This window comes from Salmo salar, chromosome 19, assembly GCF_965601325.2.
Source record: "Salmo salar chromosome 19, fSalSal1, whole genome shotgun sequence".
NCBI classification, from domain to species: domain Eukaryota; kingdom Metazoa; phylum Chordata; class Actinopteri; order Salmoniformes; family Salmonidae; genus Salmo; species Salmo salar.
In genome coordinates, this window is record NC_138309.1 from 18,745,001 (window position 1) to 18,765,507 (window position 20,507).

The 20,507-nt window shown below is 47.7% G+C and overlaps 1 protein-coding gene across 3 annotated transcripts in view; it reads left to right on the top strand.

Moving 5' to 3' along the window:
- The window catches only part of LOC106578544 (neuropilin-1a), an 82,621-nt gene that overhangs the window by 55,109 nt on the left and 7,005 nt on the right, over nt 1-20,507 (top strand). For 2 of the 3 annotated variants that reach the window (XM_082965653.1, XM_014157488.3), the window contains 7 exons: nt 1,600-1,755; nt 3,733-3,877; nt 10,268-10,443; nt 10,726-10,881; nt 13,328-13,472; nt 18,427-18,537; nt 20,420-20,467. In XM_082965653.1, coding sequence (XP_082821779.1) covers nt 1,600-1,755; nt 3,733-3,877; nt 10,268-10,443; nt 10,726-10,881; nt 13,328-13,472; nt 18,427-18,537; nt 20,420-20,467 — 937 coding nt within the window. The remainder of the gene's footprint in view (nt 1-1,599; nt 1,756-3,732; nt 3,878-10,267; nt 10,444-10,725; nt 10,882-13,327; nt 13,473-18,426; nt 18,538-20,419; nt 20,468-20,507) is intronic. The other variant, XM_082965654.1, reaches the window with a different exon arrangement.

Consider the following 20,507-nt stretch of genomic DNA (forward strand, 5'->3'; position numbering starts at 1 on the left):
GTCGACTGGTTTTAAAAGGCTGATCTCCCCGGCTTTCCCAAATGGCACCATATACCCTATTTCCTATGAGCCCTTTTCAAAAGTAGTAGGGAATAGGGTGCCATTTGGGATGAATCATTTGCTGTCACACACATCACATGCTGTAGTTGGTGTGGATTCATTAATCTCCACGAGGCCCCGGCCACAATCCATCAATCTTAAGCCTCCTCTCAATCCAATATCAAAGCTTCTCTCTCTCTCTCTCTTCCCACTCTCTCGCTCCTTCTCTCTTTGTCGCTCCCTCTCCCTCCCTCCACACAGCACCGTAACGAAGCCAGCAGCCCGTTCCCTTCCCACAACTCCCACACAAACAACCCTTCGTTTGATTGACCCCCCCCCCCCCCTGCGTTTATTTTACGCCATTGCATCACTCCTTATTAGCCCCAGTGTGGCCAGTCGGAGAGAGAGAGATAGAGGTTATGGCCCGTTAAATACTAACAGTGCAGCGTAACCTCGCCACCCACTACTGGAGGCCTCTCCTACGTGCCCTCCTCTCCTCCGTCAGTCACCCACCAGTCTTTCCTCTCCTCCTCCTCTGTTCCGGCTGGGGGGGATGAGAGGTAGGGTTTAAGTGGGCTCCATAGGGGCAGCCCAGCAGATGGAATGCAAGTCCAGAGGTGTTGTTTTGGTCTCTCTGCGCGAGGGACCGGCGAGCCGAAACAGATCTTTCTGTCTTCTCTCAGAGTGGGGTCTACCCACGTCTGGACTGCTGAATCAATCCACACCCAGACCAATAGAGCTCCATCCCTGTTAGACAAGCTTGATGGGACATGGACCAGTCTATTTAAGGGGATCCATGGGGAGATGGGGGGGGTTCAGGTCAGGATGTCCTGGTTGTTCAGAGGAGTACGAGTCACACACGGACAGGCAGCTCCAGGAGGATGGGTCTGCATGGTATAGAGCGAGCATGATGCTAGACAGACAGACACACACACACAAACACATACAAACACACACACTGTCCACAGTTCTGATAGAAAACAGTGTAACCGCTCTAACCCTGATGCTTGGAAAGCTCCTTCTCTTTAGTCTGTTCAGCATCACGGTCCTTTCAGCCGTACAGACTCTGTTCTGACTCCCTTCTATCCAATAGGCTCTTGGCCCTGTTCCCCCTGTCTGGCAGCCGGCTCGGGAAAATATAATGACATCAGTAATGTTACAGCAGTTCATGATTACTTTATGAAGCTCTGATTTTTTTATGCAACCTTGTACTATTTGAAATTCAATCTATATCCTCTGTTTGGAATATTATGAGAAGGCCAATTCCATTCAATATTCACCTTTATCCAATAAGCTCTTGTCTCCCCATCACAGGAAATGAAGTTGTGGTGTTTTATTAATAGAATATCATTCCATACCTCTGCTGTTTATTACATTCTAGTCATAGTTAAATGAGGTGCAGGCTAAAAGTGTTTTCCAATAGCAGGGTTGTATTTTTTACTCTTTTATGTCATCAGTATTTGGACTTGCAGAACAGTTCTCTTTGCACTAAAACCCAAAGTCTTGCTGTATGTACTGTATGTGCCATTGAATTTTACTGACCGTTCCCTCTCCCTTCAGGTGGACTTGGGTTTCCTCCGGTTCGTGTCGGCCGTCGGAACACAGGGGGCCGTTTCCCAGGAGACGAAGAAGACCTACTGGGTCAAGTCCTACAAGGTGGACGTCAGCTCTAACGGAGAAGACTGGATCACACTGAAGGAGGGTTCAAAACAGAAGGTAAGAGAGATTACTCCTCACCCACTCTGTACCCCACTGCCTACCTCTAACATTGCATGGGATCATAAGCACATCAACTTTTCCTATACTTCAGCATTGTATGTATTACTGCAGTAATACTCGAATCGTGTAGTAAAAGCAGAAAACATGCATCAACACTAGTTGAGACACATTTCTCAGAAGACTTACAGAGCTGTGGCACAATGGCCAATCAGACCCAGAATGCCAGTCATGTAAACTAACATATATATTTTGGTCATTTAGCAGACGCTCTTATCCAGAGCGACATTTCCGTGCTTTCAGCCAGAGTTGAATTGTGCTCTCCTCCTTAGTATTGGCTTGGATCTCTGCCTCAGCCACACCATATCTCAACAAAAGGGGAATGCCCCTGGTCTGGTCTGGCCTGTGTTCGGTTCTGTCTCTGTGGAACAACGTTTTCTCCACCATAGTATTATGCGCTTAGCGTGGTATGCTAATGCACAGAGCATTGTGTGAGAAACTATTTAGAGTGTAGTACTACTGCCTCTCTCATAAAGACGCTACAGTAGTCATTTAGTTGGATGAAGTCATTGTTTACTGTGTGTCAGGCTCTGGTATTTGTCTGAAGAAGGAGAGCGGTTAACAAAGCCTTTAATAAACCAGGAGTGACATGGATGAATGGAATGGGGAGGAGAGAGAGAGAGAGAGACAGAGAGAGAGAGAGCTAGAGAGAGACAGAGAGGGAGCGAGAGGGAGAGAGACTTGACCAGAGCGTGGCTAACCTAATGATCTGACTGGATCTGACGATCGATCAGTGATCAGCCTGTGAAACAGACCAGAAGGCTCTCTGTCTGTAAACAAACCTCTCTTAGTGGGTGTCCACACTCCACGGGCCCATCAAGAGGTTTGTTTGACCAGGCTAAGGATCTGTGGAACCTGTAAATAGTCACCATTGTGTGTGTGCTACTGATAAGGGCAGCCACGTTTTCCCCATAGCAGCCAGAGCAGCTCTCTTTGTGTCTGTGTCTGGAGTCTATACCCCCTCCCCCTGTCCCCTCAGGCCCAATTATTTTACGACCTCTCCAAAGTACACCGTTTTCTTTTTAAAGCAAGGTGATGTGAAAAGCCCTGTCTCTCAGTTCCGGCCTCTAAAGTGCTTTTGTGAGTAGTTGGTCCTATTTACTAGGTGCTGAGCCTGCAGGTTGGCGCTATAGTGTGATGGTGATGGTGCTAGCTAGCTGGAAAAAGCCATTTAATAGTTATTGGTGCGACAGAGACGCCAGAGAGAGAGAGGAGCGCCGACCGGCGTGACATATAGGAGAGTGGATGACTCAGTTGACAACCATTACCCAGGAAACAGAGAGAGGGATGTAGGGACAGTGATAGAGAGGCTTTTGAACAGACTAATGGTTCCATTGGCCCTGCCTGCTGGCGTTTTAGCGCTGCCACCGTTCACGTTCACTTCAGCCCAGATGAGCTCTACTGCCAAGCAACACACCGCTACTGCTTGGCTAGCACTCTCCTGCCACGGGGTTAACACCACCGTACCACTGGATGCCTACAGAGTGAGACTTAGCCAGGGTGAGGGTGATGTGGGATGGACTGTAAGGTGTTGTCAGTGTGTGCGTGCGTTTCTCAGTTGGATACAACTGTAGGGTGAAGATGTTTGTATATGGTTGAAATTGCAGCTGGGTCACAATCACAATATTTGGTGCATTATGAACTGTTGTGAATATGGTTAATATCTCATTTCCATATACTGTCAATGCTCAGGAAATGATACAGTATATAGTATATAGTCTAAAGACAGTAGCCTAATACGAACATTGGAGGGAGGCTGGCCTGCATATGGCCTGTGCCCCGTCATTGAGCTCTGTTTCTGGGGCACTGTGTGAGGCGAGGCCAAGGCCTCAGTTGGCCCAGTAGGCCTCTCTCCTGGTGGCTCTACTACTACACTAAACAAACTCTGTGAATAATGAACAGCTCCTCTCCTCCCAGGTTTTCCAAGGGAACACCAACCCCACTGACGTCGCCAGGACGATGCTTCCCAAACCCACGCTCACCCGCTTCATCCGGATCCGGCCCGTCGCCTGGGAAACAGGCATCGCTCTGCGCTTCGAGGTGTACGGCTGTAAAATATCAGGTCAGTACCATGGAGATCCCAGTGCTTCACACACTATATCTCTCTGTCTGGCAGACGCTACTTAGCGTCACCTAGCATTACATAGGGGCGGCGGGTAGCCTAGCGGTTAGAGCGTTGGGCCAGCAACCGAAAAAGTTGCTAGATTGAATCCCCGGGCTGACGAGGTAAAAATCTGTCGTTCTGCCCCAGAACAAGGCAGTTAACCCACTGTTCCTAGGCCGTCATTGTAAATAAGAATTTGTTCTTAACTGACTTGCCGAGTTAAATAAAGGATAAATACATTAGAGATGTTAGTTTACCATTCAAATGACCAAACAACATTCAAATGCATGCAAGTCACTGCTGGTGATGGTATATTGTTTGACCTTTCGGTAAAATGAGTGTCTACGTGTTCCTTTAGGATTTGTTTAGGCCTCTCATCTCTCATGTACCTGGTTGATATTTTCCTCCTCATCTAGAAGAGTAGCTGAAATGATTTACTAAGGGACTGTAGGTTATTTATAATGAGGGATACATGGATGCAATCAGATCTCTCTGAAATGAACATTTCCATGCAGGCTGTTGTTAAAAAAGAGGAGTCTCTAAGTTTGTAACAGAACTAAAGTTGTCTATCAACTGTAAAAATTGAGCACAACAGAACCAGCTACAACTGAAGTATCTGATCATTAATGAATTTGAGCCATTCATTGTTTAGCATAGCAGCCACATATCATCAGGTAATTAGGAATTGTAGGCGTGTGTGCAAAGGCCGGTTGGTTGGAGGCGTGACCACTTTGAGCGGGCCAAATCCGACTTAACAAGAATAGCCACAGACAGAAAACTCTACCAGGGGTTGCTAAAACGGCTCTCAAAACAGTCTTGTACAACCCACTTGAACTCGCCCTACTGTTCCGAGTGCTTAGCTTACAGAAACGGACCACCTCTATTGTGTATGCAGACAAACTGATCCCCTGCATGAACCTCGTCACACCAATGACATCTAGGATCCATATTCACTGCGCGTCTTCCATTACGTTCAGAAAATTCCACAGAACACCTTGCGCCCTGGAACTCAGAACGATACCTGACCACAGCTGTCCTTTCAGCAGGGCGCTCAGATCGCTCAAAATAACCCTCATCAAGATGTGGCCAATATCTAATAGTCCTACACATCACTTATTATTATTATTATTATTATTATTATTATTATTATTATTATTACAAATAGAAGAGTATCACTTCTCACAATGGTGCTGGTTTAGTAAAGTTAGATCAAAGCTGAATCAATGTCTCACAAGATCACAAAGTGATTCAGTAGTATTTTACATAGCAGATCCGTATATCCAGTACACTACATGACCAAAAGTATGTGGACATGCTCGTGGAACATCTCATTCCAAAATCATGGGCATTAATATGGAGTTGGTCCCCCCTTTGCTGCTATAACAGCCTCCACTCTGTGAAGGCTTTCCACTAGATGTTGGAACATTGCTGCGGGGACTTCCATTCAATTACAAGAGCATTAGTGAGGTCGGGCACTGATGTTGGGCGATTAAGCCTGGCTCGCAGACGGCGTTCCAATTCATCCCAAAGGTGTTCAATGGGGTTGGAAGCACCGAATCGTCTAGAATGTCATTGTATGCTGTAGCATTATGATTTCCCTACACTGGAACTAAGGGGCCTAGCCCGAACTATGAAAAACAGACCATTATTCCTTCTCCACTAAACTTTACAGTTGGCACTATGCATGGTGTGTGGCTGCTCGGCCATGGAAACCCATTTCATGAAGCTCCCGATGAACAGTTCTTGTGCTGACGTTGCTTCCAGAGGCAGTTTGAAACTTGGTAGTGAGTGTTGCAACTGAGGACAGACTATTTTTACGCACTAAGCAGTTCAGCACTCGTCGGTCCCGTTCTGTGAGCTTGTGTGTCCTGCCACTTCACGGCTAAGCCGTTGTTGGCCCTAGACGTTTCCACTTCACAATAACAGCACTTACAGTTGAGAGGGGCAGCTCTAGCAGGGCAGAAATTTGACAAACTGACTTGTTGGAAAGGTGGCATCCTATGACGGTGCCACGTTGAATGACACTGAGCTCTTCAATAAGGCCATTCTACTGCCAATGTTTATCTATGGAGATTGCATGGCTGTATGCTCTATTTTATACACCTGTCAGCAACGGGTGTGGCTGAAATAGCAGAATCCACTAATTTGAAGGGGTGTCCACATACTTTTGTATATATAGTGTAATACCATATAGGCCTACTGTAGCATACTGTAGTAGGACTATAATACAGTATGTTACACCAAAAACACCTCCTCAGTCATTTCTTGTCTGAAGCTGAATAGTCCAATATTCTTTCAACAATCATTAAAGCTCTACAGTGCACACACTACAGGCTATGCTTAGATTGAATCAAAATAGACCTACAAGAAATGCTAATATAGTTGATTGTTCACGCCATCTGCTTTCATTCGCTGATGAAACAGTCATTCTAGAAGCTCTAAATGCATCTTCCCATGAAACTGATTGACTTCAAGTGACTGGCATGCAGTTTGGACATTTCACCTGTAAAACGGGAAGAATTATCACTCACCGTTGACAGATGATGGTCTAGTTTGAAGATGGCCTTAATTTGAAAAGAGGAACTTGGTGTTTGAGATTATTAAAAATATATCATTTTCTTGAGACAAGATGTGTGGGCAAATAGGCAGACATGGCAATTGGAGGATGCATTTTATGCACCTATTCTATAGTGATATTCAATCTGTTGATACAAACTTTGATTGAGGAAATGATGACGTCATTTCATAATTTTATTTGCGCTCCCCAACCCCCCAAAAGAGCACTAAACCATGTCTCCTCGGCTATTGGAGATTGTAGCACAGCCTCTGACGGTCATAGAGACAATCCAAGTATATCCCATATGCATTGGAGTCATGTCTTTCCCCCGGCATTTTACAGCTTGTTTCTAGCATAAAGCATTGTGGACTAAAGCGTAATTATAGATCATTTTATATATTCAGGTCCATTTCATTTGTATTAAAATCAATTATATCAGTAGCAAGCTTTGGACCCCAGGAAAAGTAGCTGCTGCCTTGGCAACAGCTAATGCGGATCCAGAATAAAAATTAAAAAAATACCTTAATTCCTGTTTATCATCTTCACGCTCTCTCTCTCGAACTGAACAGGACATCAGTAGGCCTAGCTTGTGCTCACAGATATTGCATTTTTTTGGACAAATTAACTCGCCTCCTGAAATGCCACCACACACAGTACAGTCATTGGTTAGGCAGCACAGTAGGGTTTACATCAATAAGAGCAGGGCAGGCTGATTGAGACCACACTAGGTGCACTTGATATTGCGCGCCCAGCATAGAATCAGGGATGAGGGGCAGCATCGGGCACACATGAGATACTATAATAAGCAACTCATTCTCCAACCCTGAGTAATATTGCATTTCATCGATTACAAATTACATTACCCTTCCCTGGACTAAATTTTAAAAAGCATGACCTTCTCCCATTTTCCTCTGGGTAACTATTGTGTACATTTCAGTGTCTCCCTAACTCACAGTAGTGAGAGCCCAGTGAGAGAGGATCTACTCCGAGGCGAGTGCTGCCTTCTACATTATGAAGGAGAGCCGCATGAAGATGATTACGCATTGATGTTACCTGATGTTTAGATGTACCTCATTCAATATGGATGACATCAACAGCAGGCAGGCCGGCAGACAGAGTAGTTTAGCGGGCCAGGCGAGCGGCTTCTCATAGCTGAGTACTGCAACTGCCTGCATAGACACGCACACACTCACACACACACCATCTCCGTGGCTCTTGTCCTACCCTCTGTCCTTTCCCCAACCCCCTCAGTCTCAGCCCCCTGCTGGGTCCACAAAGTCTGCAGTGATCTTCATCAGTGTGATGCTGGCAACCTTCCACCCACTACAAGGCTTTGATTGTGGTCAGGTTCACAGCGCCCCATGCCTCTTTGTCGACATGCATTTATTTTATGACATTGTGAAGGGCTTTATCTATGTGTGTGCATTTGTTTGTCTGCGAGTCTGTCTGTGTACGCTAGCTTTTGTATGTGTTCGTTTTTGTGCTTGTTAGTGTGTGTGAGAGCCCGTGCCTTTGTGTGTGCGTGTCTGTGCGTTTGTGTGTTTGCGTGCCCGTGTGTGCATTTGCATGTGTGTATGTGCAGAGGGCAGTGCGGTGCTGGCACACAGCTGGAGCGCTTCAATGTTTGGGCGTGAGACCAGACCGCACTGCAGACACACACACGCACAGACATACACACACACACACACACCGCACTGCGGACACACACACACACACACACACACACACCGCACTGCAGACACATCACAGGAGCAGGGAGCGCCACTCTGTGACCTCATCAGCCGACGGCAGGCAGGGCACCACTCTGATCACACTGCCAGCTGGATGTTCTGCACACGCTCAGAGAGGAGAGGAGACAGAGAGAGAGTCAGAGAGAGAGAGAGAGAGAGAGTCAGAGAGAGAGACAAAGAGAGACAAAGAGAGAGAGAGATGGAGAGAGACAGAGTCAGAGAGAGAGCGTGATCTTGTAATTCTCTGGTCAGGTTTGAGAGGTTCTGCTTTAAGGCTGCTTTCAGTCCTGCATTCAGAGAGATTACTGACAAATGCTTTTTAGGAGATATCAAAGTGGTCCGTTCTAAGCCCACAGAGAAACAGCCCACTGAGCTAAACGATGTTTCCACGTCATTTCAATGACATGACATGGAACCAACATGGAATAGACGTTGAATTGACATTTGTGCCCAGTGGGAGGGCCTTCAGGTTGTGTCTAATCTTATCTGGTCTTTGCACATGAGATGTGCCCTGCAGTTGGAGGTACTGTACACACCTACGTATTAATAGCTTAACCTCATCCCTTCTGACTGCTGACTCTCTGCTGTGCTATTGGTAAATAAGGCCATGTGTATGTTTAGCCACAGAGTTCCCCAGCCAAACCCTGGGTTACCCTGCTCAGCCTTGCCCCTTGCAGTGGTGTGCCACTACACACACACGCGGTCGGTTTCTGGGTGTGTCCGGTGTGCGTGCTGCCCAAAACAGTCCCAAATGAGGTGCATTAAAAGCTCGTGAATACAGCAGATGATCTGTGGTGCTCTGATCACCAAAACTTCCAAATCCCCCTGGAAACCCCCCTCTCTAACTCTCTCTTATCCATCCGCTTCAAAGAGCGAGAGCGTGAGCCACCGCAGTGGAGTGCCTTAGCTTCCCTCTGACATGGCTCCATCAGAGATCACAGGGATCACACTCACAGGGCGCTTGGCAGGCGATGAAAGAGAAATTCTCAGCCTCAAACGGATGACAAATCTCCCCGTGAGCGTTTGGTCCTGTCCTGAGGAACCATGGCGTCGTCTCTGATTCGATTTGGACTCGTTTGGGTCTCCTGGGAGTCACGTAGAACTAGTTTATTCTTCTCTGTTTTGAACAGGAACTGTGATAACGATGGAAAAGATTGAATGAAGCCTTGTTCTGTTGGTTTGGCAGAGTTACACTGAGTTTCATACAGTCGCAGACGTTCCAAGAATATATCTCCTTTTATCCCTCTCCCTGGGAGCAGATTGTAAAGATGATATTGGTTACTGCAGGTCACTGCAGACTCTTTTGATTAAGTGGATGGAAAGGAAAGAGACGGCCAGTCAGGAGACAGACAAGACAGTCAGCCTGTGTGTGTGGATTCATTCCCGGAACATTTTTCTGACCCGGAAGGTGCAAACGGCACAAAGTGAAACCGCCACCAGCAGCAAGCAGTTAGGGCGTATGAAAGGTAGAATGAAAGGTAGAATGCACAAGGCACTCAAGCGGATGAAAATGAACGAACACAGATTCAGGATGAAAGGTCGGAGAACACAGGGCTAAATTAGAGCAGAGGTATAGAACAGCAAAAGGAAAGGGGGGACGATGGGGATGAAGGGAGGGAGGGGGTTCAAGATGAAAGAAAAGCTCTCCCAGGTAGAAATGACCGCTGAAGGAAGGGAGAGTTTTAATTGGATGCCGGGAGACAAACACTCCAGGCGGAGACATTAGTATTCAAGCGGTTGGGGAGGAGAGAGAGAGAGAGAGAGACAGACAGAGAGAGAGAGAGAGAGAGCGAGAGAAGGAAAGAGAGAATGAGAGAGAGGTGGAGGCATCACAACGAGAGAGTGTTTCTCTCTCACACCATCACTATCACTCACTGTCTCAGTCATTCAACCCATCCCTATCTTTTCCCCTATTAACACATGAACCATGAAAACAACCTTCTCGGACTGGTGATACAAATCATTTATTGAGATAAAAATATCCCCCTCAGGTTCTCCCTCAAATCCCTCTTGCTCATTGAAAGACTTATGCTAACCTCTATCTCTCTCTCCCTCTCACAGAGTATCCATGTTCAGGCATGCTTGGCATGGTATCGGGCCTAATCACTGATGCCCAGATCACAGCTTCGTCCCACACGGACCGGAGCTGGGTACCCGAGAACGCCCGCCTGCTGACCAGCCGCTCCGGGTGGACCCTGCTGCCCCAGCCCCAGCCCTTCACCTCAGAGTGGCTACAGGTTAGATCAACTATATTAATAGACGATTCTTATGGGGGGGTTTTGGCTTTGCAATTAGAGATAGGTTTGATGGTTGTGAAATGTTATTGGTTCATATAAATGTTGGTTTTCTGAGGATCTATCCTACCTTTACGTACAAAGAATTTGGCCAAAATGATGATGAGTTTACAAATAAACAGTTCGGAAACACTTTACTTATGGCATATAGGTATAAGGCATTATGATGCTGTTTTGAGTACCTATGAACTGCTTATAATGCGTTTCCTCTCCATTCATCTGCAGGTGGACCTGGGGGAGGAGAAGCTGGTACGAGGGCTCATCATCCAGGGAGGGAAACACAGAGAGAACAAGGTGTTCATGAAGAAGTTCAGACTGGGATACAGTAACAACGGATCTGATTGGAAGATGGTCCAGGACGCCAGCGGCAACAAGCCAAAGGTAAGAGGGAGAACAGTTTTCATTGGTTGTTTGTTTGTTGGGTTTACCGTGTTGAGCAGTTGACAGAAAGTAGGGTTTTGTTGACTATCTAATGGGAAATGATCTCCCTCTTCCAAACTGAAAACACATTTGTTGTACTGTGGCTGTTGAAACATTTATGGAGTCCATTTGGGTAGTACTTTATAGCACATTAGGATAACCATCTGTAAGGTTTCTCCTAGTCCTACTGCTGACTAGTGTCTATCCTCATAGTATTCTGCTGATGTTGCTCAAGCCTTTCAGTAGAACCGTACTCCACTCAAGAGAGCGGGGAAAAGGTCAGGAGAGCTGAGAGAGAGCGTGTGACACGCAGAAACGACCCTAGATGTATCTGCCGGCGTCGGCATGCTTTGAGTGTGCCACACGCGCACACAGCGCCTTACACACACACCGTACACACACACACACACAGACGCAAACCTCCAGGAAGTACCTCTACAGCCCCGTCCCGATTATAACTTTCTGCGACAGGATGTGGTGTAAATGTGTCCCAGATCACCTGATGGTTGATTTATGAAGGAGTGAGAGGCTGGGTCCTACTTGTCTCTCCCTCTTTCCCTAAGGAAGTCCGAGCATCAAATACAGACAAGACTTGTTCCAGTGTTAATGGTCACTAATCCACTACACTCCATCACTGTCTCCTCCTCTACCTCTCCTCTCTTCTCATCTCCACTACTGTCCCCTCCTCTACTTCTCCTCTCTTCTCCTCTCCACTACTGTCCCCTCCTCTACCTCTCCTCTCTTCTCATCTCCACTACTGTCCCCTCCACTACCTCTCCTCTCTTCTCCTCTCCACTACTGTCCCCTCCTCTACCTCTCCTCTCTTCTCATCTCCACTACTGTCCCCTCCTCTACCTCTCCTCTCTTCTCATCTCCACTACTGTCCCCTCCACTACCTCTCCTCTCTTCTCCTCTCCACTACTGTCCCCTCCTCTACCTCTCCTCTCATCTCCACTACTGTCCCTTCCTCTACTTCTCCTCTCTTCTCCTCTCCACTACTGTCCCCTCCTCTACCTCTCCTCTCTTCTCCTCTCCACTACTGTCCCCTCCTCTACCTCTCCTCTCTTCTCCTCTCCACTACTGTCCCCTCCTCTACCTCTCCTCTCTTCTCATCTCCACTACTGTCCCCTCCTCTACCTCTCCTCTCTTCTCATCTCCACTACTGTCCCCTCCTCTACCTCTCCTCTCTTCTCATCTCCACTACTGTCCCCTCCTCTACCTCTCCTCTCTTCTCATCTCCACTACTGTCCCCTCCTCTACCTCTCCTCTCTTCTCCTCTCCACTACTGTCCCCTCCTCTACCTCTCCTCTCTTCTCCTCTCCACTACTGTCCCCTCCTCTACCTCTCCTCTCTTCTCCTCTCCACTACTGTCCCCTCCTCTACCTCTCCTCTCTTCTCATCTCCACTACTGTCCCCTCCTCTACCTCTCCTCTCTTCTCATCTCCACTACTGTCCCCTCCTCTACCTCTCCTCTCCTCTCCACTACTGTCCCCTCCTCTACCTCTCCTCTCTTCTCCTCTCCACTACTGTCCCCTCCTCTACCTCTCCTCTCTTCTCATCTCCACTACTGTCCCCTCCTCTACCTCTCCTCTCTTCTCCTCTCCACTACTGTCCCCTCCTCTACCTCTCCTCTCTTCTCCTCTCCACTACTGTCCCCTCCTCTACCTCTCCTCTCCTCTCATCTCCACTACTGTCCCCTCCTCTACCTCTCCTCTCATCTCCACTACTGTCCCCTCCTCTACCTCTCCTCTCTTCTCCTCTACTCTCCTGCCCTTTCATCTCCTCGCCTCTACGTGTACCTCTGTTATTCCCTAACAGAATCCTCCTTTCTTATTCAGATGACAAGATCAGAAGCTGAGCAGCGAGAAAGCATTCGTCCTCTCCTCTATCTTACCCCTTCTCTACGTTATTCCCAAAGAAAAGGCCCCTAGCCTCTCTCTTTCCTCTAAATAGAGAACTTCAGAGGCTGAGCAGAGACAGAGTGAGCTGAGGCTGCCCTTGACCGCTGTGTCCTGCTGGGGCGGCAGGTGCTAGTTGTAGCCACCGGGCTCTCGTTTACAGTCTCACTGACAGTGCTTTTAGATGTCAGCCGGAGAAATCTGGTCCATCTTCCATTGTTTTCTCCCCTCTCTCAGCCCTGCTCGAGCCCTGCTCATTTTCCAAAGGAAGGAATAAGTCTGCCTTAGGGTCTCTGTGATAGGAGAGAGACATCAGAGAGAGCAATGACATTATCAGACAGTAACATTTCTCTCTCGTTTTCTCTCTCTGTGTATGTCTCTCTCTCTCTGTATCTGTCTCTCTCTGTATCTGTATCTGCCTCTCTCAGCCTCTCTCTCAGCTGCAGTGTGTACGGTATAGGACTTCTCTGCTGTTGTCGATGAAATAACACAGGTGGTCCTCTCCACAGATTTTCGAGGGGAATCAGAACTACGATACACCAGAGCTGAGGACCGTGGAGCCCTTGCTGACCCGATACATCAGGGTTTACCCAGAGAGGTCCACCCCTGCTGGGATGGGCCTGCGTCTCGAGCTCCTGGGCTGTGAGATCGAAGGTAGGTCTTAAATGGAATCCTACACACACACGCATTTTAATTGTACTCCACGTGGAGTCAACAGCTGTCCAGGGCCCAGTAGGCCCCACTATCTCTCCCTGAGAGGGACAGTTGTCTAGTCTCCATGCATGCTGCATCAAAGCCATTCCTGAAGCAAGACCGCTCATACATATTACATGGGATCAAATGAAACCCCATCTGCCCTGAGGATTACTGCCAACCCCTTCCAGTCCCTGTTCCATCGTTTCTCTGGGGCCACTCTCCTCTTTCTCTCTCTCCTCTCCCCTCTGTCTGCCTCGCTCTATCTCTGTCTCGCTCTCTTCACCTCGCCCCCCCCCCTCTCTCTCTCTGTGTGTGTCTCTCTCTCTCCACCTGTCTTTCTCTCTCTCCTCTTTCTCTCTCCCCTCTCTGCTATGAGAACATGCTCTGGCGGGCCAGGCCTAAGTGGATTTACATATTGGATTTCAGGGAGGCTGTAGCAAGCGCAGCCCTGTGTAAGCCATGGAGTCCCACCGGGGCTTTAGAAGGATGATAATGCTTGTTTTCACTGTTAATGCCACCACACACTCAAAAACACACACACAGACACACTCACACACACACACACACACACACACACACACACACACACACACACACACACACACACACACACACACACACACACACACACACACACACACACACACACACACAGCACACATACACACGCACGCACGCACGCACACACACAAATACAGACACAGGTACGTGAGTGGTGGTGTGTAAGCTAAGCCCCAGGAGTACAGATAAATTCATCTTTCTCCAGCTAGAGCATTGACCCTGTCAACGACCTTTCCACCCTGAATCTGACAGAGGTTGATCACTCATATTTCATATAGCAGAGGGCGAGGGATTACATAATTCTAGATTACACATGTACTCTTTCTTCTCCCTTTCTCTCTCAATCTCCTTCTCTCTCCATCTCCCTGTCTCTCCATCTCCCTGTCTCTCCATCTCCCTCTCTCTCCATCTCCCTCTCTCTCCATCTCCCTCTCTCTCCATCTCCCTCTCTCTCCACCTCCCTCTCTCTCCATCTCCTTCTCTCTCCTTCTCTCTCTCTCTCAATCTCCCTGTCCCTCCATCTCCTTCTCTCTCCATCTCCTTCTCTCTCCATTTCCTTCTCTCTCCATCTCCTTCTCTCTCCATCTCCAACTCCAACTCCCTCTCTCTCAATCTCCCTCTCTCTCAATCTCCCTCTCTCTCAATCTACCTCTCTCTCAATCTACCTCTCTCTCAATCTACCTCTCTCTCAATCTACCTCTCTCTCAATCTACCTCTCTCCCAATCTACCTCTCTCCCAATCTCCCTCATCTCCCTCTCTCTCCATCTCCCTCACTTCTTCCCACCCTCCCTCCCTCCCTGCCTCCCTCCCTCCCCTCCCGCTGTCCTGGGGAAGCCCATTCATTACTCTGTCAGGGTAAACACATCCAGGCGGTGTGTTAGCGGAGCATGGATCAGAGCTGCGGCCATGCCCACATCCAACGAGGCCAGTGGGCCCTAATTATAGGCCAGGGTGGGGCCCAGCCTCCAGCCCAATTCTAGACCCATGCATCTGATCTCCAGCCTAAACACAAATCTAGCTTGTATTCCAAATGGCACCCTATTCCCTAAGTAGTGCCTTGGTCAAAAGTAGTTCACAATTTAGGAAATAGGGTGCCATTTGGGACACAAACCTAAAGCCTCAGCATCCACCATCCACTGGCTCTATTCACACTAAACCTTCCTCTGTATCCTGATAAAAGGGGCTGTTAATAGCTCAGTGATTGAATCCACTGGCATGGCCTGCCATGTATGTGTTTGTATATGTTTGCGTGTGTGGTGTATGTGCGTGGTGTACTGTATGCGTGGTGTATGTAGGTGGTTTATGTGCGTGTTGTATGTGTGTAGTGTACTGTATGTGTGGTGTATGTGCGTGGTGTATGTAGGTGGTTTATGTGCGTGGTGTACTGTATGTGTGGTGTACTGTATGTGTGGGGTATGTGCGTAGTATATGTAGGTGCTGTATGTGTGTGGTATATGTGCATGGTGTATGTGCGTGGTGTACTGTATGTGCGTGGTGTACTGTATGTGCGTGGTGTACTGTATGCGTGGTGTATGTGCGTGGTATATGTGCGTGGTGTATGTGCGTGGTGTACTGTATGCGTGGTGTATGTGCGTTGTGTATGTGCGTGGTGTATGTGCGTGGTGTATGTGCGTGGTGTACTGTATGCGTGGTGTATGTGCGTGGTGTATGTGCGTGGTGTATGTGCGTGGTGTATGTAGGTGGTGTATGTGTGGTGTTTTTGTGTGGTGTACTGTATGTGCGTGGTGTACTGTATGCGTGGTGTATGTGCGTGGTATATGTGCGTAGTGTATGTGTGCGGAGGTATGTGCGTGGTGTACTGTATGCGTGGTGTATGTGCACGGTGTATGTGCGTGGTGTATGTGTGTGGTGTACTGTATGTGTGTAGTGTATGTGTGTAGTGTATGTGTGTAGTGTATGTGTGTAGTGTATGTGTGTGGTGTATGTGTGTGGTGTAGTGTATGTTTGTAGTGTATGTGTGTAATGTATGTGTGTGGTGTATGTGTGTAGTGTACTGTATGTGTGTAGTGTATGTGTGTAGTGTATGTGTGTGGTGTATGTGTGTAGTGTACTGTATGTGTGTAGTGTATGTGTGTAGTGTATGTGTGTGGTGTACTGTATGTGTGTAGTGTATGTGTGTAGTGTATGTGTGTAGTGTATGTGTGTGGTGTACTGTATGTGTGTGGTGTACGTGTGTAGTGTATGTGTGTATGTGTGTGGTGTAGTGTATGTGTGTAGTGTATGTGTGTAGTGTACTGTATGTGTGTAGTGTATGTGTGTAGTCTATGTGTGTGGTGTACTGTATGTGTGTAGTGTATGTGTGTAGTGTACTGTATGTGTGTAGTGTACTGTATGTGTGTAGTGTATGTGTGTAGTGTACTGTATGTGTGTAGTGTAGTGTATGTGTGTAGTGTATGTGTGTGGTGTACTGTATGTGTGTAGTGTATGTGTGCAGTGTACGTGTGTACCGTAATTTCCGGACTATTAAACGCACCTGAATATAAGCCGCACCCACTGAATTAAAAAATATAGATTATTTTGAACATAAATAAGCCGCACATGTCTATAAGCCGCAGGTGCCTACCGGTACATTGAAACAAATTAACTTTACACAGGCTTTAACAAAACACAGCTTGTAACAAAAATAAATAGGCTTTAACGAAGCACGGCTTGTAACAAAAATAAATAGGCTTTAACGAAACACGGCTTGTAACAAAAATAAATAGGCTTTAACGAAACACGGCTTGTAACAAAAATAAAAAATTAGCAGTAAGCTTTACCAGTAGTTGTCTTTTTGCACTGAGTCAATTCCTCACGCTGCTGTTTCCAACGTCTTATCATCGACTCATTAAGACCAAGCTCCCGTGCAGCAGCTCTATTTCCTTTTCCAACAGCCAGATCAATCGCCTTCAACTTGAAAGCTGCATCATATGCATTTCTCCGTGTCTTTGCCATGATGAGGGTGACAAAATAACTACCGTAATCAGAATGATGAGAAGTTTGAGAGCGCTCGATTTAATCTAAACAGTAAACAAAAAAGTTGTTTGACCTTAACCCGTTCGGCAATTTCATTGGTCTAATGAAAGCTTCATGCCGCCAAAAAAACTGAGCACGTCACAGAATGTTTTTTTGGAAAAGTGGGAAAGTGGGAAAAATCCATATATTAGCCGCGTCATTGTTTAAGCCGCGAGGTTCAAAGCCTGGGAAAAAAGTTGCGGCTTATAGTCCGGAATTTACGGTAGTGTATGTGTGTAGTGTATGTGTGTGGTTTATGTGTGTGGTGTAGTGTATGTGTGTAGTGTATGTGTGTAGTGTATGTGTGTAGTGTATGTGTGTAGTGTACGTGTGTAGTGTACGTGTGTAGTGTACGTGTGTAGTGTATGTGTGTGGTGTACGTGTGTGGTGTACGTGTGTGGTGTATGTGTGTAGTGTACTGTATGTGTGTAGTGTATGTGTGTAGTGTATGTGTGTGGTGTACTGTATGTGTGTAGTTTATGTGTGTAGTGTATGTGTGTACTGTATGTGTGTGGTGTACTGTATGTGTGTGGTGTACGTGTGTAGTGTATGTGTGTAGTGTATGTGTGTAGTGTACTGTATGTGTGTAGTGTACATGTATGGTGTACGTGTGTGGTGTACGTGTGTAGTGTATGTGTGTGGTGTATGTGTGTGGTGTACTGTATGTGTGTAGTGTATGTCTGTAGTGTACTGTATGTGTGTAGTGTATGTGTGTAGTGTACTGTATGTGTGTAGTGTACTGTATGTGTGTAGTGTACTGTATGTGTGTAGTGTACTGTATGTGTGTAGTGTATGTGTGTAGTGTATGTGTGTAGTGTATGTGTGTGGTGTATGTGTGTGGTGTATGTGTGTGGTGTATGTGTACGTGTGTGGTGTACGTGTGTAGTGTATGTGTGTGGTGTATGTGTGTGGTGTACTGTATGTGTGTAGTGTATGTCTGTAGTGTACTGTATGTGTGTAGTGTATGTGTGTAGTGTACTGTATGTGTGTAGTGTACTGTATGTGTGTAGTGTACTGTATGTGTGTAGTGTACTGTATGTGTGTAGTGTATGTGTGTGGTGTATGTGTGTGGTGTATGTGTACGTGTGTAGTGTACGTGTGTAGTGTACGTGTGTAGTGTACGTGTGTAGTGTACGTGTGTAGTGTATGTGTGTAGTGTATGTGTGTAGTGTATGTGTGTAGTGTATGTGATACCAAACCCTACAAAGGAGCAGCTGAATGCAAGATTAACATTAACTTTCTCTCTCTCTCTCTCTGCCCCTCCCTCCCTCTCTCTCCCCCTCTCTCTCTCCCCCTCTCTCTCTCTTCCCCTCTCTCTCCCTCTCTCCTCCGCAGCTCCCACAATCACCCCCACCACGCCGGCCCCCACCACCGCCCCATCAGACGACTGTGATGATGACCAGGCCAGCTGCCACAGTGGAACAGGTGATGACTACGAAGTGACAGGTGCTAACATCACTCTCATGAGACTGCTACCTCCTCTACCCTACTCCTCTACCCTACTCCTCTACCCCTACTCCTCTACCCCTACTCCTCTACCCCTACTCCTCTACCCCTACTCCTCTACCCCTACTCCTCTACCCCTACTCCTCTACCCCTACTCCTCTACCCCTACTCCTCTACCCTACTCCTCTACCCCTACTCCTCTACCCCTACTCCTCTACCCTACTTCTCTACCCTACTCCTCTACCCCTACTCCTCTACCCCTACTCCTCTACCCCTACTCCTCTACCCCTACTCCTCTACCCTACTCCTCTACCCCTACTCCTCTACCCTACTCCTCTACCCCTACTCCTCTACCCTACTCCTCTACCCCTACTCCTCTACCCTACTCCTCTACCCCTACTCCTCTACCCCTACTCCTCTACCCTACTCCTCTACCCCTACTCCTCTACCCCTACTCCTCTACCCCTACTCCTCTACCCTACTCCTCTACCCCTACTCCTCTACCCTACTCCTCTACCCCTACTCCTCTACCCCTACTCCTCTACCCCTACTCCTCTACCCTACTCCTCTACCCCTACTCCTCTACCCCTACTCCTCTACCCTACTCCTCTACCCCTACTCCTCTACCCTACTCTCGCTTTATACTAAGCCCACATACCTAGATAAACACACACACACACCTAATCACCTGCACCTGCAACCCCATCTTTACCCCTTTACAACCTAATGAGAAACCTTATCTCATGCACCTCAGAGCCTGTCTTCCACCCTCAACCGGACGTCCTCCCTCACATCTGACCTGCCCTCGCACCTGTCTGCCTCTCCTCCTCCTCCCATCCCCCACCCAGCTGTGTTTCCCTCTCACCTGCACCTGTCTGCCTCTCCTCCTCCTCCCATCCCCCACCCAGCTGTGTTTCACTCTCACCTGCACCTGTCTGCCTCTCCTCCTCCTCCCATCCCCCACCCAGCTGTGTTTCCCTCTCACCTGCACTTGTCTGCCTCTCCTCCTCCTCCCATCCCCCACCCAGCTGTGTTTCCCTCTCACCTGCACCTGTCTGCCTCTCCTCCTCTCCCATCCCCCACCCAGCTGTGTTTCCCTCTCAGCCTTTTATCTCTCAGCAGCCTTGGTCTCTTTCTAGCCTGGCCTCTTTCCCCACTAACCGGATAATAACCTGCCGTACTGCCCCTGACTTCCACCTTTCTATACAATGCTGTTCCCTATGGATATGTCCTGACCGGCACCCTGTTCCTTTTATAGTGTACAACTTTTTCCCAGGGCCCTTAGGGCATTGGTCAGTAGCAGTGCACTACATAGGGAATAGGGTGCCATTTGGGACATGGAGTTCGCTCTTTGGCTATTCCTCTCTCCTAGCCCCATTTCAATGCAGCAGTCTCCAGTGTTCAGTGATGTGCATGGCACTCTCAGTCACTCTGGTTCTCTGCCTCCTGGCCCTACATATAGTGAAAGAGGGAGTGTGGACGTGTTTGGTAAGAGTTAAGAGACATAGAAGGAGAGGGGGCATCCGTTTGGCACCAGAATAATGTGTTACGGCTAGGCTAACTATGCTATGTTTAATGCGTTACGGCTAGGCTAACTATGCTATGTTTAATGTGTTACGGCTAGGCTAACTATGCTATGTTTAATGTGTTACGGCTAGGCTAACTATGCTATGTTTTACGGCTAGGCTAACTATGCTATGTTTTATGTTTTACAGCTAGGCTAACTATGCTACACTGTTATGTGTCACGGCTAGGCTAGTCTCTCTAGACAGACGGGTCGCCTCCCACAATGTAACTAATGTTCCTAGTGCGGTTGCCCTATGTCTGGGATTTCCTAGACTACGGCTAGGCTAACTGTGCTAACACTGTGTTGTTCTGACAGGTGGAACCACAATGCCAGAGGCTATGACAGATGTGGACACCATCCCAGGTTAGTACCCATTGTATTATCAGTGTACTGTATACGAGAC